We start from the raw sequence: 19,781 nt of genomic DNA, 5'->3' as shown, positions 1-19,781 counted from the left end.
TTTAAGAAGTAGTCCATCACACCGGTTTAAAGTTCACCTGACATCCGAGAGATTAATCCGCCCCGAGAGAACAACAAATCATTTTTGTCAGGAGTTGTGTTCCCTCCTTTTTTTTCCGGGTTCACAAAGTCACAGATGTCTCTCTGCTCTAGAAATGGACTGATTTTATTACTGTTTGAATCCTGCTGACATATTAATCCAGGGTGCAGCATTACATCACAGGAATTAGACCCAAACAATTAATAAAACAGTTAAAAAAGACACAAAAAAAAGGTCAAAGAACAATAGTTTATTATTCTCTGGCTGGTAATAGTTTTTTAAAATATTCCTGAAAGTCCATCAGGGAAGAAACCGATGCTACCTTCCAGAAGGAATGACAAAATAGTGCCCGCCGTTGTTGGGCTGCAGCAGTTTCCCACATTTTGTGATGAAAGTGCTTCCCACTACAGCTCGAGGATAACACAGGAGAAAGAATATATGCTGTATTTATTTTAAATCTAGTGAGATATCATACTTCTTTTTTTTTTTTTAAAGCTTTACAAGATAAATTGATCTCTGTTTTTTTAAAGAAGAAAAAGAAGAAGACGGAGCAGCAGAGGACAGTGTTTAAGAGGAACAGTTTCAAGTCCAGATATGGACTGATGTGAAAGTAATCTTTTTTGGGATTACATAAATGTCTGTGACTGCTCTGTTATCTGTTATGTTTGCAGTTTTGTACTATGCAAAGTGTTGAATAAAGTTTAACAAAAAGAAAAGGCTTCAAAGACTAAGGATGTCTCATGTGACTCAGGTTAAATTTGCACATTGATTTTTTATACTAAGCAAAAACAACTGGTATCTAATGTACAACAAGAACACAGATCAGTCTCAGTAAGTGAACTGAGATGTATGTATGCATGCATATTCCAATGATGTGCACTAAAATCATGAATGCAAAGCTTTTAATGGCTGACTTGACATGTAGGTTTGCCTGTTTCACTACCTGACAACTTATAAAAAGCTCCCTCAACAGTGGCAGAACTACAAAGTCAAAGTATTTGACATTGCACCATAAAACAGAACTCTAAACATCGAGCCCTCTGAATATTTGAATCTGCTGTTTAAAACTCATTTCCCTTCCTTCATTTCAAGACGTGACCTCAGTGGCATCCTCCATTAATCCAAAAAGAAAGGCAGCTTCATCCCTCGGCTGTCACTCAAAGTCCTTTCACCGTGTACTACTTTCTGTCTTTTCATATCTAATCTGATCCTTGATTTTCACAGCGTAAGACTTAAACGTACCCCCGAACACTTTCCTCACGGTTTGCAGGTCTTTATTGCTCTGATGTTAATCACTACATTCCCCATTTCGACCTCCTGAAATCTCACTAGATGGAGCTGTTCTCCACTTTTGAGAGTCCATGTGACTAAGAGTACAACTCTGTGTTTTGCAAAGAAACTGATTTGCCAGACATGTCTGATTTTTTAAAGATATTTATTTTTAAAAATGACTTGGGATCTTGGAATTGCTTCACATGTGTCAGCTCGGACGCGGGCTTTCCTTTCTGCCCCACGTAAGCTGTCGAGAATTCATGCAGCTGTGTTGTGTGCCATCGACGCTCTACGGTGATCCTACTAGATTAAAGCTTTGTCACAGAGAAATCAAAAGCTGCAATGATTTGCCATATACTGATATGGATGATAATTGCATAGGATAATAGCCATGCTGTACAATACACATAATTATAAAATAATACGTTAGAATGATTAGTACAGATTTCCTAAAGTAGGCTTTTATACAGGTTTTTTTTCATACTTTTCAACATTTAAGTGCATCATATAATATGGATAGTCTTTATATTAACGGTGATCTGATACATAGTTATTATGATTTAATACATACAGTACATACATACAGTAGATCTTAATCAAATTTAGAGGGACATTGCAAAGCCCTTAAATGTAATAGATACTGTCGGATAAAATGAACCAATGGTATGCAGCAGGATGATAAAACTGTACACATCTGTCATACCAGATTACGGTGGTATTTTCTTTTGCTGAGTGTCGTTTTTCCTCTAAAACACACAGTACAGATTATTAAAATGAAGCCACTCTCAGAGAAAAAACAAAATAAAACCAAAAAAAGCCATTTCTGTAGCAAACAGAAGGTCAACGTCTTGCATGCATTATTTTTAGAAGTAGTAAAAATGTTAAATTAGTGGTTAAGAGCATGGGGAAAAATAATAAACGTCAACAACCGCATGCAGTCACAATGGTTATAATGTTAACAATTCTATAATGGTTTGGGTACCTCCTGACCTCACACCCTCACACAATAAAATCATAAGGCATGCCTCATTTAATTCCTCCACAACCATACTTTTAATGGCAGATGTGTCCTATAAACAACGGGTATGGAGTCCATTCTTGTTTACCTTCATATGGTCAATACATGTGTAATGAGACCTGCAGAAAAGAGAAGATTCAGCTTGTTAGCCCAGTGTAAATGCGATCTATTAGTATATATGAGTTATCCTGCGTGACAAAAGCATTCAGTTATTGTTTCGTATAGTCAACTTGTATTCTTGGAGGGTCTTTACCTTTTAATATAAAGCACCTTGAGGCAACTGTTGTTCTCATTTGGTTTTATGTAATTACACTTAATTAAATTAAATTAAATCAAATCAGTCATCTTGGGTTTGTGGCCACAGGTCTTTATTATCAGGGCTTCTCTTAATAATTTAATACTTACTCAGCAGACAGGCTGCTCAGTTTGTATTCCTCTGGCGGAGATTCTTGTCTTTGTGGTTGTTGGTCGAGTTAGTTTTCCTTTACAAAGAAGTAAAACACACAATCAGCTCTCATCTCAAACAAAGCGTATATGAGGTGTTATCAAGCAGTTCTGTGATCAAATCCCTAAAAAAACCTCCAAAAAAACCGCCTTGTGGTGTAAATGGCAAATCTCAAATTCAAGGTTATCTTCTCATGCACCTTTACAGTTTATTCAGCAAGGCTGCTGCTTTTTGTCTTAAAACACATGATTGGACACTTCAAATATCAAATATCAACCGGTCTGGGTGGTGACCCATCATTTTTCATGAAGCTACCTACGCTCACAATGACACAAGATGGCACTCTGGCACAAATCCTTCATAGGGGGAAAAATATAAATCAGCTCGCTTGATATTTGGTCTCTTGGCAAAAAATTTTTGGACATGATCAAGAAGCTGATCTTGAACAGAGATGAGCCTAATTTAAATAAACTTTTGAACACATGTCATACACAGAAACTAGTGATCTCAGTCCTAACAACTGTAAAATGATTGTTGTCGTGTATGAAATAAAAATAGCTAATGCTCCGCTTTCTGTTTCATGACATAAAATAAACGCTGCAGGCTGCTAATTAACCAATTTTAACATCTGCAAGCTTGTGGTAGAAATTTACCATCATTTTATTTATAGATGAAACTGACTGATGTTGACAGTTGACTGATGTCTTGATGATGGCTCAGGGTTATTAATGCAACCACTGATGAAAACATCTACTACTACTGTTTGCAGCCATAAACTGTATATCAAAGATGGACATAGCCAGAGGATTGTCATTTAGTCCTTTTGTCATGTCTAGTCTCTAAACCTTTAAGTCTATATAATGCTGGGATGTCAAACTAATTCTACACCGAGGGCCGAGTCTGGCCCAGTTATGTGGGCCAAATGAGTGAAACTCCAATTTCTGTCAGTCTAAAGACATTTAACTACACATTTAATCCCCGAGATATCTTAATATAATATAAAGAAGTACAATTTCAACAGCACATGTCAGTTTTTTACATTAGAAATGTAAAAGTACAGAAAAGTCTTGCAGATCACTTCTTAGCCTTTCCTATATATATTTTGCTGGGTCACTTCTGGCCCCCTAGCCTTATGTTTGACGCCCATGCTATAATGTATTTTATACTAAATGGGACAATAAGTTATAAAATTAACATCACATTTTCTTTAACACGACTTAAAACTAGTGAATGAGACCATAAACACACAAGGAAAATGTTTACTGAGGTATTAAGTCATGTAAGAAGCATATTAGTTTTTTCTTCTATAGACATTTTGTTTCCCCCTGCTGGCCATTAAAGAGAATGCAGGTATATAGCACTCTCGCATTAGATTAGTTTTTAGATCTGAGGCTACCTCCATCTTTTACATTCAGTCTTTGACTGCAGCAAGGACAAAACCAGACCCAGGACCAGTTATGTAAATATTTTTAAAACATTTTTAAACATAATTTTTTACCTGCTGAGAGTTTTTTCTGTTCTTTTTTTGTGTGCATTTCAGTGAGCTAAGTTTTTTCCTCTTAAAAAAGATACTAGGTAACTAAAATTTACGTTACCAGGACACCTATCAATAGATTACTGAAGCCAGGAGGGGAAACAGGAAGAACAAAACTATGCCTTAAATCACACATCTGCCTAAAACTACGTCGTAGCGTGTTAAAAAAAACATTTAATAAACAATGCATACTGCTTCTCACTGCCAAACATGGGCGGATTAAGCAGGACTTTCCTAATCCAGACAACTTGTCAGTCACAGCAACAGTGGCCAAACTTGACCTTAAAATACCATCCGGTGATTTATCTGAAATACTAGGACATGATGCTCACCGTTATTTGTGACCCAGTTTTAGGAACTACTTCACAGTGAGCTCTACAGACTGTCTGGAGTAGATACATCATGATAATCTACAACAAAACACACATTACTTTACCAAGCTAAACAGAGATAAGGTGGTAAGAGGTGAAATGTTTATACTTACATTGGTCCAGCTAGATCATCATCTGTGGCAGCAAGAGGAAAATATGGAGAAATGAACACCAAAAAAAATAAAATAATCGCAAAGAAGCTGCACACGCTGATGAGGTGTTTTGCTTAAAGCTGACATTTAGTGCCCTAAAAATCTCTACGTCTGTGGTTTCCAAGTACAGACTGTTACCAAATAAAAACATAGCCTAGGTGAAGTAACACAGGAGCAAACTGTGTGTGTATGTGTGTGTGTGTGTATATATATATATATATATATAAATAAAAATGGCTGCGATGCAGAATGAAAAGTAGCTCATGAGAACACTCACAAAACACAGAGTGTAATTAAACATCACAATAAAATGCACGAGCAACTGAGAACAACAGGCAGAATTCAAACTGGGGAAAAAAAATACTGTAGTCATGCACAGACAAGCAGCGCTCACAAAGAACATCTGCTCACTCAAGGAGATTAGTGAGAAGCAGGTCCATGATTATCAGCCCTGCGGTGATAACTCAGCGCAGCATTTTCAAACAGTGACGAAACACTTCAAATTCCTTAGAGTGCTACATGCCATTTCTCTGCTGCGGTGATTATGTTTATGAGTGTGATGCAAAGACATGGCATAATCATTTCATCAAAACAAATAAAAACCTAAAATTTGGAACTGAAACGTTTAAAAGTGCTGATTATAATGTGCCGCAGACGGGAGGATGACGAGGCTGAATGCTTATTGAAATTCACGAGGCATGCAAAGTCTCTCACTTACCACAAACACAGTTTACGTTAGGCAATTTGGAAAAAGGGGAGGATGGGAGATATTAAAACAATCTTTTAAAATATATGCAACAAGCGGAGAGAAGAGAAACCAGGTCCGAGAGTTTCAAGTAAAACAATTCACGAAAGCAAGCAATCTGCATCCGTCTTGATTTGCTGCTTAAAGGCTGTACGGATTCTCGAGGGGACTATATCGCTCCCATATTCTGCAATCTATTCTGATAAAATAATAAACCGTACTGAGAAAACGTTCAAGTGCAATGACTGTAGGCATTAGTGAATACCACCGACAGCTCTTAGGTGTCAGTCATTCCCTCGGTGCTACAGCTAATCAGCAGGTGACAACATCAAAATTCTGTTTGAGAGGAAAAGGTTGCCCAAATACCATTAATGCATAATATATGACGTAGCTAGACTCTCAAATGAAGTGCTCAGCGCTATCAGAAAATTGCAGGATGGCATACCCAGGTTTCACAGCTAAATTACGAGCATCATTGTTAAGTTTGCATTAGGGACATTGCATTGAGGACACTACAAGGTCCCTGGAAAGGTATTAATAATTGAAACCGCCCACCTCCTCAACACTGCAGTATCATATTTCTCATGAATATTAAAGGAATGATATTGTCCTGACAAGGTGCAACAGTGTCTGCGTTCTGGGTCAGCCTCGCTGCCTGAATTATTGAATGCGGGCACAGCGATGGGCACAGTGTCAGGCAACTCTGCCGGTGCACCTGGGGAAGAAATGCCTTCAAGCTCACACCAGAGCCTTTTCACATGACAGACCCATTAGGTATTTCATTTGTATGCTGAAGGCAGCTAATCTATCCCCAGTTATATTTAAACGATGGACTAATAAAACATTCCTAAGCATTATCAGCGGTGACTCACCGTCTTGTAAATCTTCTGGCTTCTTGCGCTTCTCATAAACAACGATGATGACGACCAGGATGATGATCTCAGCCAAAACCCCCAGGAGAGGCCATAAGGGGGCCAAGTGGCTGCGAACCCTCAGCACAGATTTCTCAGTAGTGTGGCCAATCATGTTGGTGGCGTTGCAGACGTACACCCCTGGATCTTCATCAATGTCCAGATTCAGAATGTGGAGCTCTGTGTAGTTGTCTTTGCTGACGATGTAGATGCGTGTTGAGTTTTCAAAGTCCTACGAAGAGGGAATGAAGAGAATCATCCTGGTGATTTGGCAGTGAGAGTTTTTTTTTTTTTACATGGACAGTTTTTTGTGCCTTAGTTTAGATCATGGAGTATTATAAATTCACCAGACATGTTATTAGGTACACCTGTTCAGCTGCTTATTAACACAAAAGTCTAATAAGCCAATCACATTGCAGCAACTCAGTGCATTTAGGCTTGTAGACATGGTCAAAACGACCTGCTGAAGTTCAAATTGAGTATCAGAACAGAAAAGAAAGGTGATTTAAGCCACTTGCATTTCAGAACCTGCTGATTTACTGGGTTTTCCCACACAACCATCTCTGAATCATCTGAAAAGGATGAGCTGCAGTTGTCTGGGTGACAATGCAGTGTTGATGTCAGAGGTCAGAGAAGAATGCCCAGACTGCTTAGAGTTGATAAAAAGTAACTCAGATAACCACTTATTACAATCAAGGTATGCAAAAGAGCATCTCTGAACGCACAGCATGTCCAACCTTGAAGCAGATGGACGACAGCAGCAGAAGATCACGTGCTGCTTTTTGTCATCTAAGAACAGGAAACGGAGGCTCCAGTTCGCATGGGCTCACCAAAATTGGATGATAGAGGGTTGAAAAAATGTTGCTTGGTGTGATGAGACTAAATTTCTACCTGAATATTTGGATGGTAGGATTTGGCATAAACAACATTAAGGCTTGGGTCCATGCTGCCCTTTATCAACATTTCAGGCTGTTGTGGTGGTCTATGGTGTGGGGGATATTTTCTTGGCCCAGAGCATCACTGACTCACCACCCACCTACGTGAGTATTGTTGCCGATCCACACAGTGTATGCGTCTTCTGATGGCTCCTTACAGCAGGATAATATACCATGTTATAAAGCTAAGATATTTTCAAACTGGTTTCTTAAACATGTCAATGAGTACACTGTTTCTAAAATGACCTACACATTCACCAGATCTCAATCCAATGGAGCACCTTTGAGATGAGGATTGTTTCAAGCACCTGGTTTTATCTATGCTATCACTGATGGGGACGACAAGGAGTACAGAGAACTGACCCAAGGCTTTGTAGACTGGTGCCAGCAGAACTACCTCCAGATCAACACTAGTTAAACCAAGGAGCTGGAGAGTAAAAACATCCATTTTTCTACTTCATTTTGGAGTTCAATAGCATCTTTTAAATAGATTTTTACCAAAAAAACTTAGCTTTAACTACAGGGTGGGCTATTTATATGGATACACCGTAATAACATGGGAATGGTTGGTGATATTAAAGTCCTGTTTGTGGCACATTAGTATATGTGAGGGGGCAAACAGTTTGCTAACTGTAGCATTCCCATGTTATTACGGTGTATCCATATAAATGCCCCACCCTGTATATGAATGTAGTTATACTAAAGTAAAAATAAACTGAAAAGAGTATTTTCACTTTTATTTTGAAAGGTTAGCTATTGTTTTTTTAATCAACTTTCTATGACCATGGGCTTTTTAAAAAAAACATAAAATCAGACTGAAAAACAACAGTCGTGCCTGAGTGTGATACTTTTCAGGTGAAACTGTTATACCGGTGGGTTTATATTTATTCTGGATACGTTTTCATTTTTCCATTTATTGTAGATCAATTAAAGAATCGATCTACAATATTTTCCATTTGTTGTTTCTGTTAATCGTAAATGTTCTTGTTGAGCTTTAATATTTAGAGTAAGTCAAACACATAAAATCCTTAGACTGCAGCTGTGGGATTTGTGGACCTCTTAACCTTAAGTGTTCTTAATGGTGACCTTCTGCTTAGGTAGCTAGTCTCAATTACTAACAGGAGATTTACTTTACCACTGAAACCAGTTGCTGTACATATGAGACTTAGAATCTTTTTAAAATCATAAAATCGAAACATCACAAATGATATCTAAGCAGTATCATTTAAATTCATATGACATACCTTGTCGTTCCTGCGCCAGGACCACACAGGGTGAGGATAACCCACAGACTTACAGTGGAGTATAGCGTGATCGCCCTCGTTCTTATTCTCACTACGTTTGTGGCCTACAATCTCAGGAGCAGCTAAAACACAAAACACATTTGAGAAATTAATTTTTTAAAAATAACAATAATAATATAATTTTTGTTATTTTTCCAAGTTGAAACTGATAGTAATGCTCTCACTGATCGCTGTATTGCATTTAACCACATTGCACATTTATGAAGTAATCTGAGTAAAAGCTAAAAAACAGTCACATGAGGTAAATCACGCACAGCAGTTTGTTTTTCTTTTTTAAGAATAAAGCACTGAAGCGCAAAGCAGGAGTCATTCCAATAGTCTTTTTACACTGCAGAGACGAACACTTGTGTGTATGAAAGTGAACTTCAAACATAAAGCATTACATTTAATCTAGCAAGAGTATTTGAGCCAGTGTAACCATAAACTGTGTGCATTACTCAGTATATTATAAAACGGACTGCAATAATAGAAATGCCCCATATAATATCAAGAAAACTGCCCCTGAAATCCAATTTACCTCCATTGCAATGCAACAGCAGAAAAGGCTGACCAGATTTTACATAATCCCTTTCCATCAGACAAACAAGACACCATCTGCTGCCACTGAGCCGGGCACTGGCTTGATGGAGGTGTCAAGGGCACCGGCTGCCCCTGAGCAGCCAGCAGAGCCGTTTGAGATCACAGGTCCTCACATGACAGCGATACAAGTGCTCAAGGCCATTTTTATTGGTGGCATCTCTAATGTGGCCTCAAAATTGCAAAGACGGCTTTAGCTCGCCAGTCAACACCTACATTTAACTTCGATGGTGGCGTTGGCCGAAGGAGTCGTGCTGAAGTTGTAGACACACATGTACACTCCAGCGTCATCTGCTCTTGGTCTTTTCAGCCTGCGGAGCAGAAATACATCTCACGTGAACGCACGCCAGGCTGCTAAACACCTCTTCCTCTCAGAGTCGTGAAAAAAAGCTGACCTGTACTCAGTGTTCTTGCTTGAGTCACGCGTTTCTGGGATCTCCTCGCCGTTCTTCATCCAGAAGCTTTCCTGGACGGTGCTGTGGGGGCTGGTCAGGTTGCACTGCAGTGTGAGGCTTTCTCCTTCCACTGGAAGCGTGACGTGTTCAGAGGCAGCAATGGACGGCTCTGCAAGAGAAGCGTAGCTCAGCCACAGCAGAAGTAGTGGGTGAAGGCGCGCTGGAAGATGTAGAGTTCAGACACTACAGACGACTAGTCGTTTTTCAATAATGCTCAGGAATAGTTTAAAGTGGGAGGAATTATTCTGGGCATCCCAGCCTGCTGAAGTAAAGGTCCATTCACTTTCTGGGTAGCTGGACATGAAATACACCCATTCGAGCAACTACATTACCAAATATAACTTTACAGAACAAAATGCAGCTTTTGGATTACAGGCTAGCTTTGGAGAAGCACTTGGTTTAATTATAGCAGCTGGATGTGTTTTGTGTGAGGCATGATGATAAGTATACATCTGTTACAATGCAGGTGGATAAAAACAGGTTTCACATTACAGTGACTCCAGAACATTTTTTATGAAGCACACTAATGTTATTTATACCAATTCTTTGGACTTACCACAACTTATTTAGCTTCATGAAAATATCCCTCCACTTAATTTAGAGATTAGATTTATTACCTTAAAATGAACCTCTTACAACAATTAAAATCTGCCTCCTCGTTTGCATCCCGTAGAAATGTAACCTGCCGAAGCTGCTCGCTTCAGTTGGCTTTTAAACAATGAAGATCTTAATTGGAGAGTTAGTATTCTGCTTAATCCTGATTATCTATGTCTTGTTTGCACAGTTAGACACCAGTGAAGCTCTTAATCTTTAGTCATGGCATAAAACACCGTCTGCAACAAAGCACCTGCAGGTTTGTGCTGGCAGGTACTCAGCCCCCCTCCCAAAAAAAAAGAAAAAAAACTGTATGGAGATTTGGCCCCCATTTTGTCCTTTTATAAGGCTGAAGAAGATACACGTCTCTAGAAAAAGCACTGTGATTCTGGTGAGCAAACAAGAAACTACTGTTAGCGCTAATATGAGTCAGAAATGAGACGTGCTATCACTCTCCAAATAAAACATGGCTGTGATGAAGGTGATACCAAATGCCAAATACCAAGCAGGTTACAACAATGAGAGAAAAACCACAATTATAATGAATAATTCTGGGAAATTAGAAGAAAAGAGGAGAAAAGGGAGGAAAAGAAGGAAAAAACTGGGCTCTGTGAGCTCTATTTAAAGTAAGAGTTGAAATGTGCGATGAGCATTAAAAGAATACTACTCAGCTCTGCTTACTAAAGATAACAAGAAGATGAGAGGATGGTGTTTTTTCCTCATTTCTCAGGTCTGTGGGGGAGGGTGGCACCTACTTAGGAAGCTACTGCTCCTCTGGAGAGGTATGATGGAGGCTGAATCACACAGGAACTGGGGGAGGATTGCTCTACACTGACCACTCACTCTGCAGCACTGTTATAGTGGCCTGAGCACGGATCCAGGTGGTGGCTGGATTTTGGTGGAGGTCATTACGCCGTGGGTCATTGCTGGCTCTGCACTCGTATGTCCCAGAATCGTCTAGTGTGAGATGCGATACCCCCAACACGCTCACAGCATTGATGCCGTAGGCGGTGCTGATGGACACCCGCCGCTTCCGGGCACCATCCCACAGCTGCCTGAAAGAGTCGGCTCGGTTGATCTCAGAGTACCACCACTGGATTTCGGGGGTGGGGTTACCTACCACGTCACAGTACAGCTCAAAGGTGTCACCTGTGAGCTTAGTCTCAGAAAGAGGTGATTTCACAAAGCCCGCCGGTGCTGGTGGTGGTCGTTTACGGGGGCAGCGTGTCCAGAGGCAAAACAAAAGAGGAGAAACAGGTGCAGGTGAGAAAGTAACAGGTTAAATTAAAACAGGAGCCAGACAAAGGACATGACCAAATGAAAAGAACAGCAACAAATGCAAAATAATGAACAGAACAGACAAATTATGTTAAAATTAGAAATAAATAAATGAATAAATGACAGCTGCTTAACTCCCCAATTAATCTAATCATTTCCTGGTTTATAAAATGTCTAGCCATGTTGATAAATTCAGATTAAAGTTGCAAATATCATCATTTCCCTTCATTAATTAATCTGGCACTCATTAGTTTTTCCCAATTGAAAAGGGACTTGTTATCAGAGGATCCTTGAAGCTAGTCTCACCACTTGTAGCCACCTCAAGGCACAACTTTAATTTCAGTAGTCCCAGGGATGAATAAGGACACCAGTCAAATCTGACTAAAGAAAGGTTCCTGGTTTGTAAGTAATTCTTCTACTACCAACTTTGCTGTTACACAATCACCCCACAGATTTCAGTTAAGCATTATTTTTTATCCACAGTGCGTTCTGAATCTAAATCAAAGAAGAAAGAGATTGAGATTTTGGGTTCATCCTATTCTAACTAGGAAACAACATCAGGAAGTTGGTTTGATCAAGAAGTTGAATCTGTATTACCGTCTCTTTTGCACATATTTCAACAAATCGGTGAAAAATCGAGTTTTTAGTCCAAAAAATAAATGCTGAAAATTTCTCCTGCAAAATTTAGCGGTTGGTGTGAACCGCTACAAAAAACATTTTTGCACAAATCTTACACCAAATTTAAAATAATCCTTTTATACATCTCATCTTGGGTCTGTCAGCTCAAGACGTTTTAAATCCTCTCACCTTAAGCCAACTTCACCATGTTCACAACAAGCACCCACTGTATATATACAGTATATATTACACAAAATATGAAAAAACAAATCAGATGCGACCATTCGCTCTCAACCAGAGCCCAGCGCAATGTGATGGCGTCTGATGCAAAGTCACAAATCAGTTCATTGACAAACAGTTTCACCTCTGATGAGCCATCAGTCATCACACTGACAATTTTTGCTCTGGGAAAAAGAGACAACCCCAGATCTGTCTAAACTATTATTGCTGCTATTCCTGGGAAGCTTTAATTCAGTTCTTCTGGGACGGCCCTGCGAGGCTGCTCTCACTTGGTTCTGTGCAATTAATGGCATCATATAAAACTGCGCCTGGCTCGCACAGCGCTCACATCAAGAAGTCCTCCACACGACCTTGTCATTTTCTTGGCTGTATAATAAAAATATCTCAGTGCTCAGAAAATCGTGTTTATGTAATTACTGAATAACAAGGACACTGATACAACAAGCTGCTTATAATTTGACTGGATTGAAATGTCTCCCTTTTAAATGTAAATGCTTTTAATCATGGAGGTGGAAGTTATATGCACGCTCTATAGGCTCTGCAGAGAGACAAGAGATTTATAGAAGCCTCAGCTCTGGGTCTCTGGGGAGTGTGTGGGCACATGGTGATAGACCCCCTGCGTTTCCATAGAAGCACTCTACGGCAACAAAGTAGGAAGAAGAGACAGCCAACCAGATGAGACAGACCATCACCTGGTTTCTGTGTCAAGCTGCTGACATCACAAGACTCTGCTGCACAGCCTGCAACGGGCTCCTGAAGACCAGACCATATACAGTGTGCACATAAAGATTCCTTCATACATGCAAACCAGCAAATAACATGACTGAAACCTAAAGCCAGCCCCTCAGCTCTTATCGCAGAAATGCTGAGAGACAGACCCTGTCAACTCCGACAGAGTAGACATGTTAAAAGTGCTGAGCCAGTAGCCACGTCTTCGCACACCACTGTACAGCACATGTCCGAATGACGCCACTCGCGTCAAGAGGATTTCGGTTTAGTTTTGTGTGCGTCTAATGTGTGGGATGTTTTTTTTCCATTAGTGAATAATAAGCTAGCTTAATATCTTAAATTAAACATGATGTCCACAGATAAAGTTCTCACACAGCACTTCAAAGTTTGAATGCAACTTAAGGTCACATTCCTGGTGCAACTCAGCGAGAACGTTCATGACTGACGCGGGCCCGGGATTTCGAGGGGTGGAAAACTATGCTACTCCAGCTGGATTTCAAAATGTGCTTCTTTTCACATGAGCTGGGCGAGGACAGCTCACCAAACTGTGGAGAATTGTAATGTTTGTCCTTTTCATTAAGGCCTAAATTATCTACACAGTCCCTATTTGAGCCACAAATCAAAGCTCCTTCTGTTAGCAATGAATCTGTTTTTACTCACAGTGAGATGTGTTTCCTGTACTGCTGTCACAAAGACTGAGGTTCACTTTTATTTTTTCACCTCCTTTATCCCCTCCAATTAATTTTTTCTTTAATTTGTTACTTTCCACAGTTACTGCGCTTGTTGCTGCTGCGCTATTTCCATCGCTTAGGGAACGCCACCGATGAATGCCAGGGAAAATAAAATTGCTATCGTCTTCTCATTTTTTAGTGATTTTCCTGAGAGATTTTGTATCTGGTGCAAGACAGAATTACATCATAAACCTTTGATGATGGGAGGCAACCAATCTAAAAACAAATGGTGCTAAACTCAACAGCCATAACATTGTGCAAAGAACATTTAGTTCATATTGACATGTTAAAGGAAATAATTTGCCTATTTCACACTTAAACGTATAAAAACCCAATGCAACATTGTAAAATTGTACTTGTTGTAGCAAATCACATCACATTTATTATCAAGAGATCTATTCATATACGCTATATCAGCGTGACAGTCCAAAAATCTGTTATTGCCATCTAACGTTTTCATTGTCTGTGTTCCCAATTTGCTTCTAAATTCTTTCTGAATTTTAATGTGCATAAAGCACCTGTGTGTGTGTGTCTTTTGTTCTCTCAATGAAATAATTGTTTGGTCTTTAGATGTTGTGTTTATATGCTTTTTCTGGTAAGATCTGTGCATTATTGGTCCTTGTATTTTTTTTATTTTTGCACTTTTTCACTTTTTGACTCGTGTTTTTTTTGTTGTTGTTGCTGTTATTTTTAAAACCTTTAGCCTTTCAGTTTGGTTTCAGTTCAAGTTCAGGTGTTTATTTTTATTCTTTGCAGCAGTTTTAGTTTCCTCTGTTTTTCCCCATCTGTTCCTCTTTCTTGTCTTTCTACTAGCGTCTGTTCCACTGTTTGTTATTCTTGTTAGCCGCTGCATTTACCCTTTGTCTTCTGAGCTGTTCCCTCTTTTGCTTTGAAGGTTACCTTTCTGCCGTTCCTCACTCTAGTTTTACTTTCAGCTTGCAATAAACTGTGTTGATTAGGTTAAGCTGTGTCTCGTTCCTCACCTGTTTCCACCTGCCCATCAGTCCAGTATATAAATAGTCCTAACTTTCTTTTGTCCTTTATCAGAGTGTTTGTTCCTGTCCAGATCCACACTATGACACTGTGTGCCAATTTCAGTTTTATTATTCAAACTGCAAATCCAAGAGCACAAACTGACAGCAGACGACCTCGAATCGTCTGACGAATCCAATTTAAATGTGTCTAAAATGAAGAAATTCTGGCCACAGTCCCAGTTTATGTTCCAACACATACTGAAGAAAACAGCAATTACATACATTCACATGCTGGACGGCATTAACTGCACAGTGAAAATGGTTCTAATATATATGTCTTAAATGTTTTGATATAGTTTAATAAACATTTCGAAGCACTGAAATGCAACATAAGGGAGCTGATGTGTTATAGTAACAATAATTATACTTACATGCAATCAGATTAAACTGAATTTGACAACTGTGTTGTTCAAGCATGTTAATGTTTTATATGCATCGTGGGGCTTCAGAAAACGGCACTACTTCTCTTACATTTCCCTGTAGGGATTGCCTTTGATGTTAGATATAGCAGAAATGCACATTAGAGATGAAACAATGCATCCATCCAATAATTATCAGAAAAAAAGAATAAATGTGGGCAATTGTGGTTAGTCGTGATCAGTAATGGTTTCTGTCATTTAACAGTCAAAAATACAAACCGTTCACTGGTTCCAACCTTTTAATTGCAGGATTTAGCTTTTTTCTCTCTCCTGTGTGCTCCTCAGCTGCTCGGGGTTTAAATTTTCATGAGAAACATGTCAGCATCGTCTTATGTTTCGGAAAACTGTGATGAGATTTGTTCCCCGCTTTTTCCCTTCTTCGTCCATATGTTGACCAAATAATCTTTTAGCCAAGTGAGAGTAATAATCAATGGATTGCTGGGCAATGAAAACAACTGATATTTAATATCCCCGGCAATTATCGTGCTTTATATGCTTTTGTTAATTTGCTCTATTATAATACAATACATTGTTACATCTTTTAGTTTTACATGTTTAAATCGTTTCCTTAAACACAATCATTTTCAGTCTCTGGAAACATCTACAAATGTAATGCAAATTATTTGTAATTTGGCCAATTCATCAGGTACTGAAACAATAAAATCTACAACTCAAACTGAAATAGCTCACAAAATATCATTTTTTAGCTTCTGAAAATAAAACATTACTTTGTTTTTCAGACTGTTTAAACAGTCTGTTATGTTAACTTCACTTTAGACTCATACGTCCACAGAGAGTAGGGCTGGGAATCACAAGATACGATCTTGATACATTGGGAAAAGAATCATTTATTTCATCTGTGCACTGTTGTGTTACAGATTACTATTGCATTAAATACCAATTCAATTAACTGGCAGTCTGATTTTTCCCCCATGTGAGTCAGTTTCTTCTCCTTCTTCACTTCATTTAAAACATTAGCTCAAAGAGAAATGAAGAAGTGAGTCTGGTAAATCAAACTGGATTGATATCTATTTAGAGCAGGGGTGTCGAACTCCAGGCCTCGGTGTCCTGCAGGGTTTAGATAACACCCTGGGTCAACACATCTGAATCAAATGATCAGTTCATTACCAGGCTTCTGGAGAACTTTAGGACATGTTGAGGAGGTCATTTAGCCATTTAAATCAGCTTTGTTGGATCAAGGACACATCTAAAACCTGCAGGACACCGACCCTCGAGGCCTGGAGTTCGACACCTGTGATTTAGAGCATCTGTATGTTGTGAAAAAACATTGATATTTGGTGTCAGAGGGGGGATAACGCATCTCGACAGGAAGCAACATGATATACTGTTGTATTAATCTTTTGAGATATAGCTTCACATATAAGCAGCCAAATGGATTCTGGGACGTGACTGGCAGCAGTGTTTGCTAATATTCTGTGTGACCGCAATCTGAAGAAAGGAAGAAGAAAAAGAAGAAGAGAGAAAACTACAATATTTGAAAGGCAATAAAGAAGATTGATCTCTACCTCCTCCTGTCGGATGTAAAGCCAGTATTTCTAATCAGAAGTCTGAGCTTTGTCAGCTCTGATTGGAGAAGAGATGTTGTGAGTGGGCGCACAGTATAGGAGGAGATGTGTAATGCAATCCTACACATGGACCACTCCGGGGAAGGCCGGAGCTCAATCCATTCTCACTCGTCCGCACACAGAGCTCGCAAAGGAATGCAAGAAGCACTGCACGCTTACAGTATACACAAACAGATAGTGGACTGAGAGGGGGGTTACACAGCCCTAATCAGTTTGGGGGGGGGATGAGGTTTACGAGCTGAGGGTGAATTGGGCAAGTGGAGCTGCGCTGGGAAATCAATGCCATTCTGCAGTGCAGCACGTCTCAGCAAAGAGTTAACAGATTCACTGTTGCAAGAGGACATTAAAGCCATAGTTCCCAGTGCAGCATCTCTGCTCTAAAAATAGGAACATGCAGCAAAATGGACTGATGCTATTTACAGAGCTGCGCTTCTAAGGTCCTACATAATTACATGGGCCTATGTTACAAGGACCTGCACTGATGCATACAATTATTTCACTCTGTAGCAGAGGATTTTATTTTTTCTGAATTCCTGATCCCTATCCTGCCATTTCTGAGCAGACCCACGCGTGACAGCATGTTGACTGGACATGTGAGAGAGTGTTTGTGTGCTGGCATCACAGGTTTTAAACTTCAGTGTGGCACGATCCTACCCGTGGACAGAACTTGTCCTTGCTGCCTGAACCGCTCATGTATCGGCTCAGTATTCAGCTCCACACTTCAAAGGACATTTTAGGGACACTGCACAGGCCTCCTTATGGCTCACTACAGCAGTACAGATTGTAGCCCATTAATGATTTATTAACCCTTCTTTTCTAACGCTGGGCCAACAAGACGCCAATCGATCCGCTCTGGTGTGTGTTTCTGTCAGAAACAGAGGATTATCTAATGAGGCTGGAGGAATCTTGCAGTAATTCATTTAAAGTAACATTTTTTTTAATGCATCAAAGTCAGCCAATGCCAGTGCCTCCCTTAAAACCGCATTCTCACCATGATGTGTAACGCGCTGCGTTTTTCTATAGGGAGAGCTTTCCTACCGTTCTGAGATGAGACGGACTGCAGCATCAGAGCTCCAAATATCGCCACCGAGAAGATCATGACTGCAGCTCTGCGTTTGCCAGGTATCATCTTCGGAGACGGTGGACGGAAAATGCCGGTAGGAGAGCGCTAAGGTGACCTGCGCCGGTTATGATGGAGCGGGCTGGTTCGCCGAGGCTCGCACCTCCAGATACTCCCCAGTCGTGTCACGTACTGAGTCAAGCGTCGCTAGGTAGACGAGCGTGAGCCCACAGAGGTGCAGCTGGCTACCTGTGCCGCTCTGCTGACAACCCGGTGCAGATACCGAACCACCTTTTTTTCCTTTTTTTTTTTTTTCTTAACCACCCGTTACATCTTTAATCCCGCGAGATCTTGGAGGAGCGCAGAGACAAGACGGTGCGTCCAATGGCAAAAGTGAAGCACAAATCGATTTTTGTTGAAATAAGATAATAACCATGGTCTTTATATGTATACTGCTAGACCTGTTTTGTACGAAGCCCCTTAAGAATTAGAATATAGTTGCGATTGTTTCTTTCTTGTAGTCAAATTAAGCCGTTGTCGCCTACAGTGTCTGCAAACCAATCAGAAGCGAGTGTTTCTTTGACACTTCATCCTTCAGTAGCTACTCGCTGAGCAGCCGTGTCCTGTGTCAAGCAGGTTCTCACTCGGGCTGACTAAGCCTTGAACCCAACAGCACCTGTGGCTTTACGCAAACTTTTAATCCAATTTCTCTTTGAGCAAATATAGGTTAATGGCAGGCTGACACCTACAGCACAGAAGCACAAGTCACTTGGTCTTCTACATCATGAATGTGGGGCAAAGAGTATGGTGTCTTTTGCCTGCAGAACTGCGTTAATTGTGCTATGGGTTCAATGAGGTGCTGGAAACATTATTTTTGATCCACGCTGACATGACAGCATCACACAGTTGCTGCAGATTTATCACCTGTACATCCATGATGCCAATGTTCCGTAGCACTACACCTCAAAGGTGCTCTGTTGGATTGAGATCTTGTGACTGTGGACGCCATGTGAGTACAGTTAACTCATTTTCACGTTCAAGAAACCAGTTCAAGGGGATCTGAGCTTCGTGACATGGTGTGTTATCCTACTGGAAGCATCCATTAGAAAATGAGTATTCTGTGGTTTTAAAGGGATGGACAAAGGGATGCAAATACGTCACTTTACCACCAGCAACCGCCTGAACAACTGATACAAGTCAAGAAGAATGAATGCATTTATGTTGTTAACACTCAATTCTGTCTCTACCAGACCAGGCATTATTGTAGTATCAGTTTCCTGTTTTCAGCTGACAGGAGTGGCATTTGGTGTGGTCCTCTGCTGTTGTAGTCCATCTTCCTTCTCCGTTCTGATGCTCAGTTTGAACTCCAGCAGGTTGTCCTGATCGTGCCTAGATGCACTGAGATGCTGCCATTTGATTGGCTGATCACATATTTGCATTAATGTGAGATTGAACCAGTGTATTGAACAACGTATTAACCAAGAGTTTGTACTCATATCACCATACTTGCATCGTTTGCATAATTATATGTAAGTGAAAAAAAGCATCTACATATCAAATAAAAAGAAACAATTCAATTCAGCTTTATTTATATCGCAACCAATGACAACAACTGTTGCCAACACTCTATATTGTAAATTAAAGATTTGTTTCACCACTTCTTCAGTCAGTAATTAAATTCCTGTATTAATAAAAGAGAAAAGTAAAACCTTAGAGTTATTTCAGCAGCTTTTCT

At 39.9% G+C, this 19,781-nt stretch overlaps 1 protein-coding gene across 2 annotated transcripts; it reads right to left on the bottom strand.

Moving 5' to 3' along the window:
* Positions 1-1,457: 1,457 nt before the first annotated feature.
* LOC146704777 (neuroplastin-like) lies at positions 1,458-18,531 on the bottom strand. Of its 2 annotated transcripts, none has more exons than XM_085462151.1 (8): positions 18,025-18,528; positions 9,698-9,866; positions 9,519-9,613; positions 8,667-8,788; positions 6,449-6,719; positions 4,793-4,814; positions 2,735-2,811; positions 1,458-2,448 (listed from the first exon to the last, which is right to left on the bottom strand). In XM_085462151.1, exons 1-7 carry the CDS (start codon positions 18,113-18,115, stop codon positions 2,751-2,753), a joined length of 831 nt encoding a protein of 276 aa, XP_085318277.1. In that variant the 5' UTR covers positions 18,116-18,528; the 3' UTR covers positions 1,458-2,448; positions 2,735-2,750. The 2 variants fall into 2 exon arrangements, 1 of the variants encoding a protein (XP_085318277.1); XR_014921218.1 differs by lacking the exon at positions 1,458-2,448 and adding an exon at positions 4,641-4,718 and having other exon boundaries at positions 2,760-2,811; positions 18,025-18,531.
* Positions 18,532-19,781: the final 1,250 nt, after the last annotated feature.

Source organism: Copadichromis virginalis, linkage group LG7 (assembly GCF_057382275.1).
Source record: "Copadichromis virginalis isolate Kocher_CV1m ecotype Utaka linkage group LG7, C_Virginalis_male_GT1.1, whole genome shotgun sequence".
Classification (NCBI taxonomy): domain Eukaryota; kingdom Metazoa; phylum Chordata; class Actinopteri; order Cichliformes; family Cichlidae; genus Copadichromis; species Copadichromis virginalis.
Note: the sequence above shows the minus strand (reverse complement) of the source record. Positions and strands in the feature narration are given on the sequence as shown.

Bases quoted from the DNA above. Each gene is read 5' to 3' on its own strand.
- LOC146704777 (XM_085462151.1), bottom strand. From the start codon at position 18,115: ATGATACCTGGCAAACGCAGAGCTGCAGTCATGATCTTCTCGGTGGCG. The intron at 9,867-18,024 runs GTAGGAAAGCTC...CTTCTCTTGCAG, and splicing joins GTCCGTCTCATCTCAGAACG to AGCCGTCCATTGCTGCCTCT. The intron at 2,812-4,792 runs GTAAGTATAAAC...TTCTTTGTAAAG, and splicing joins GATGATCTAGCTGGACCAAT to GAAAACTAACTCGACCAACA.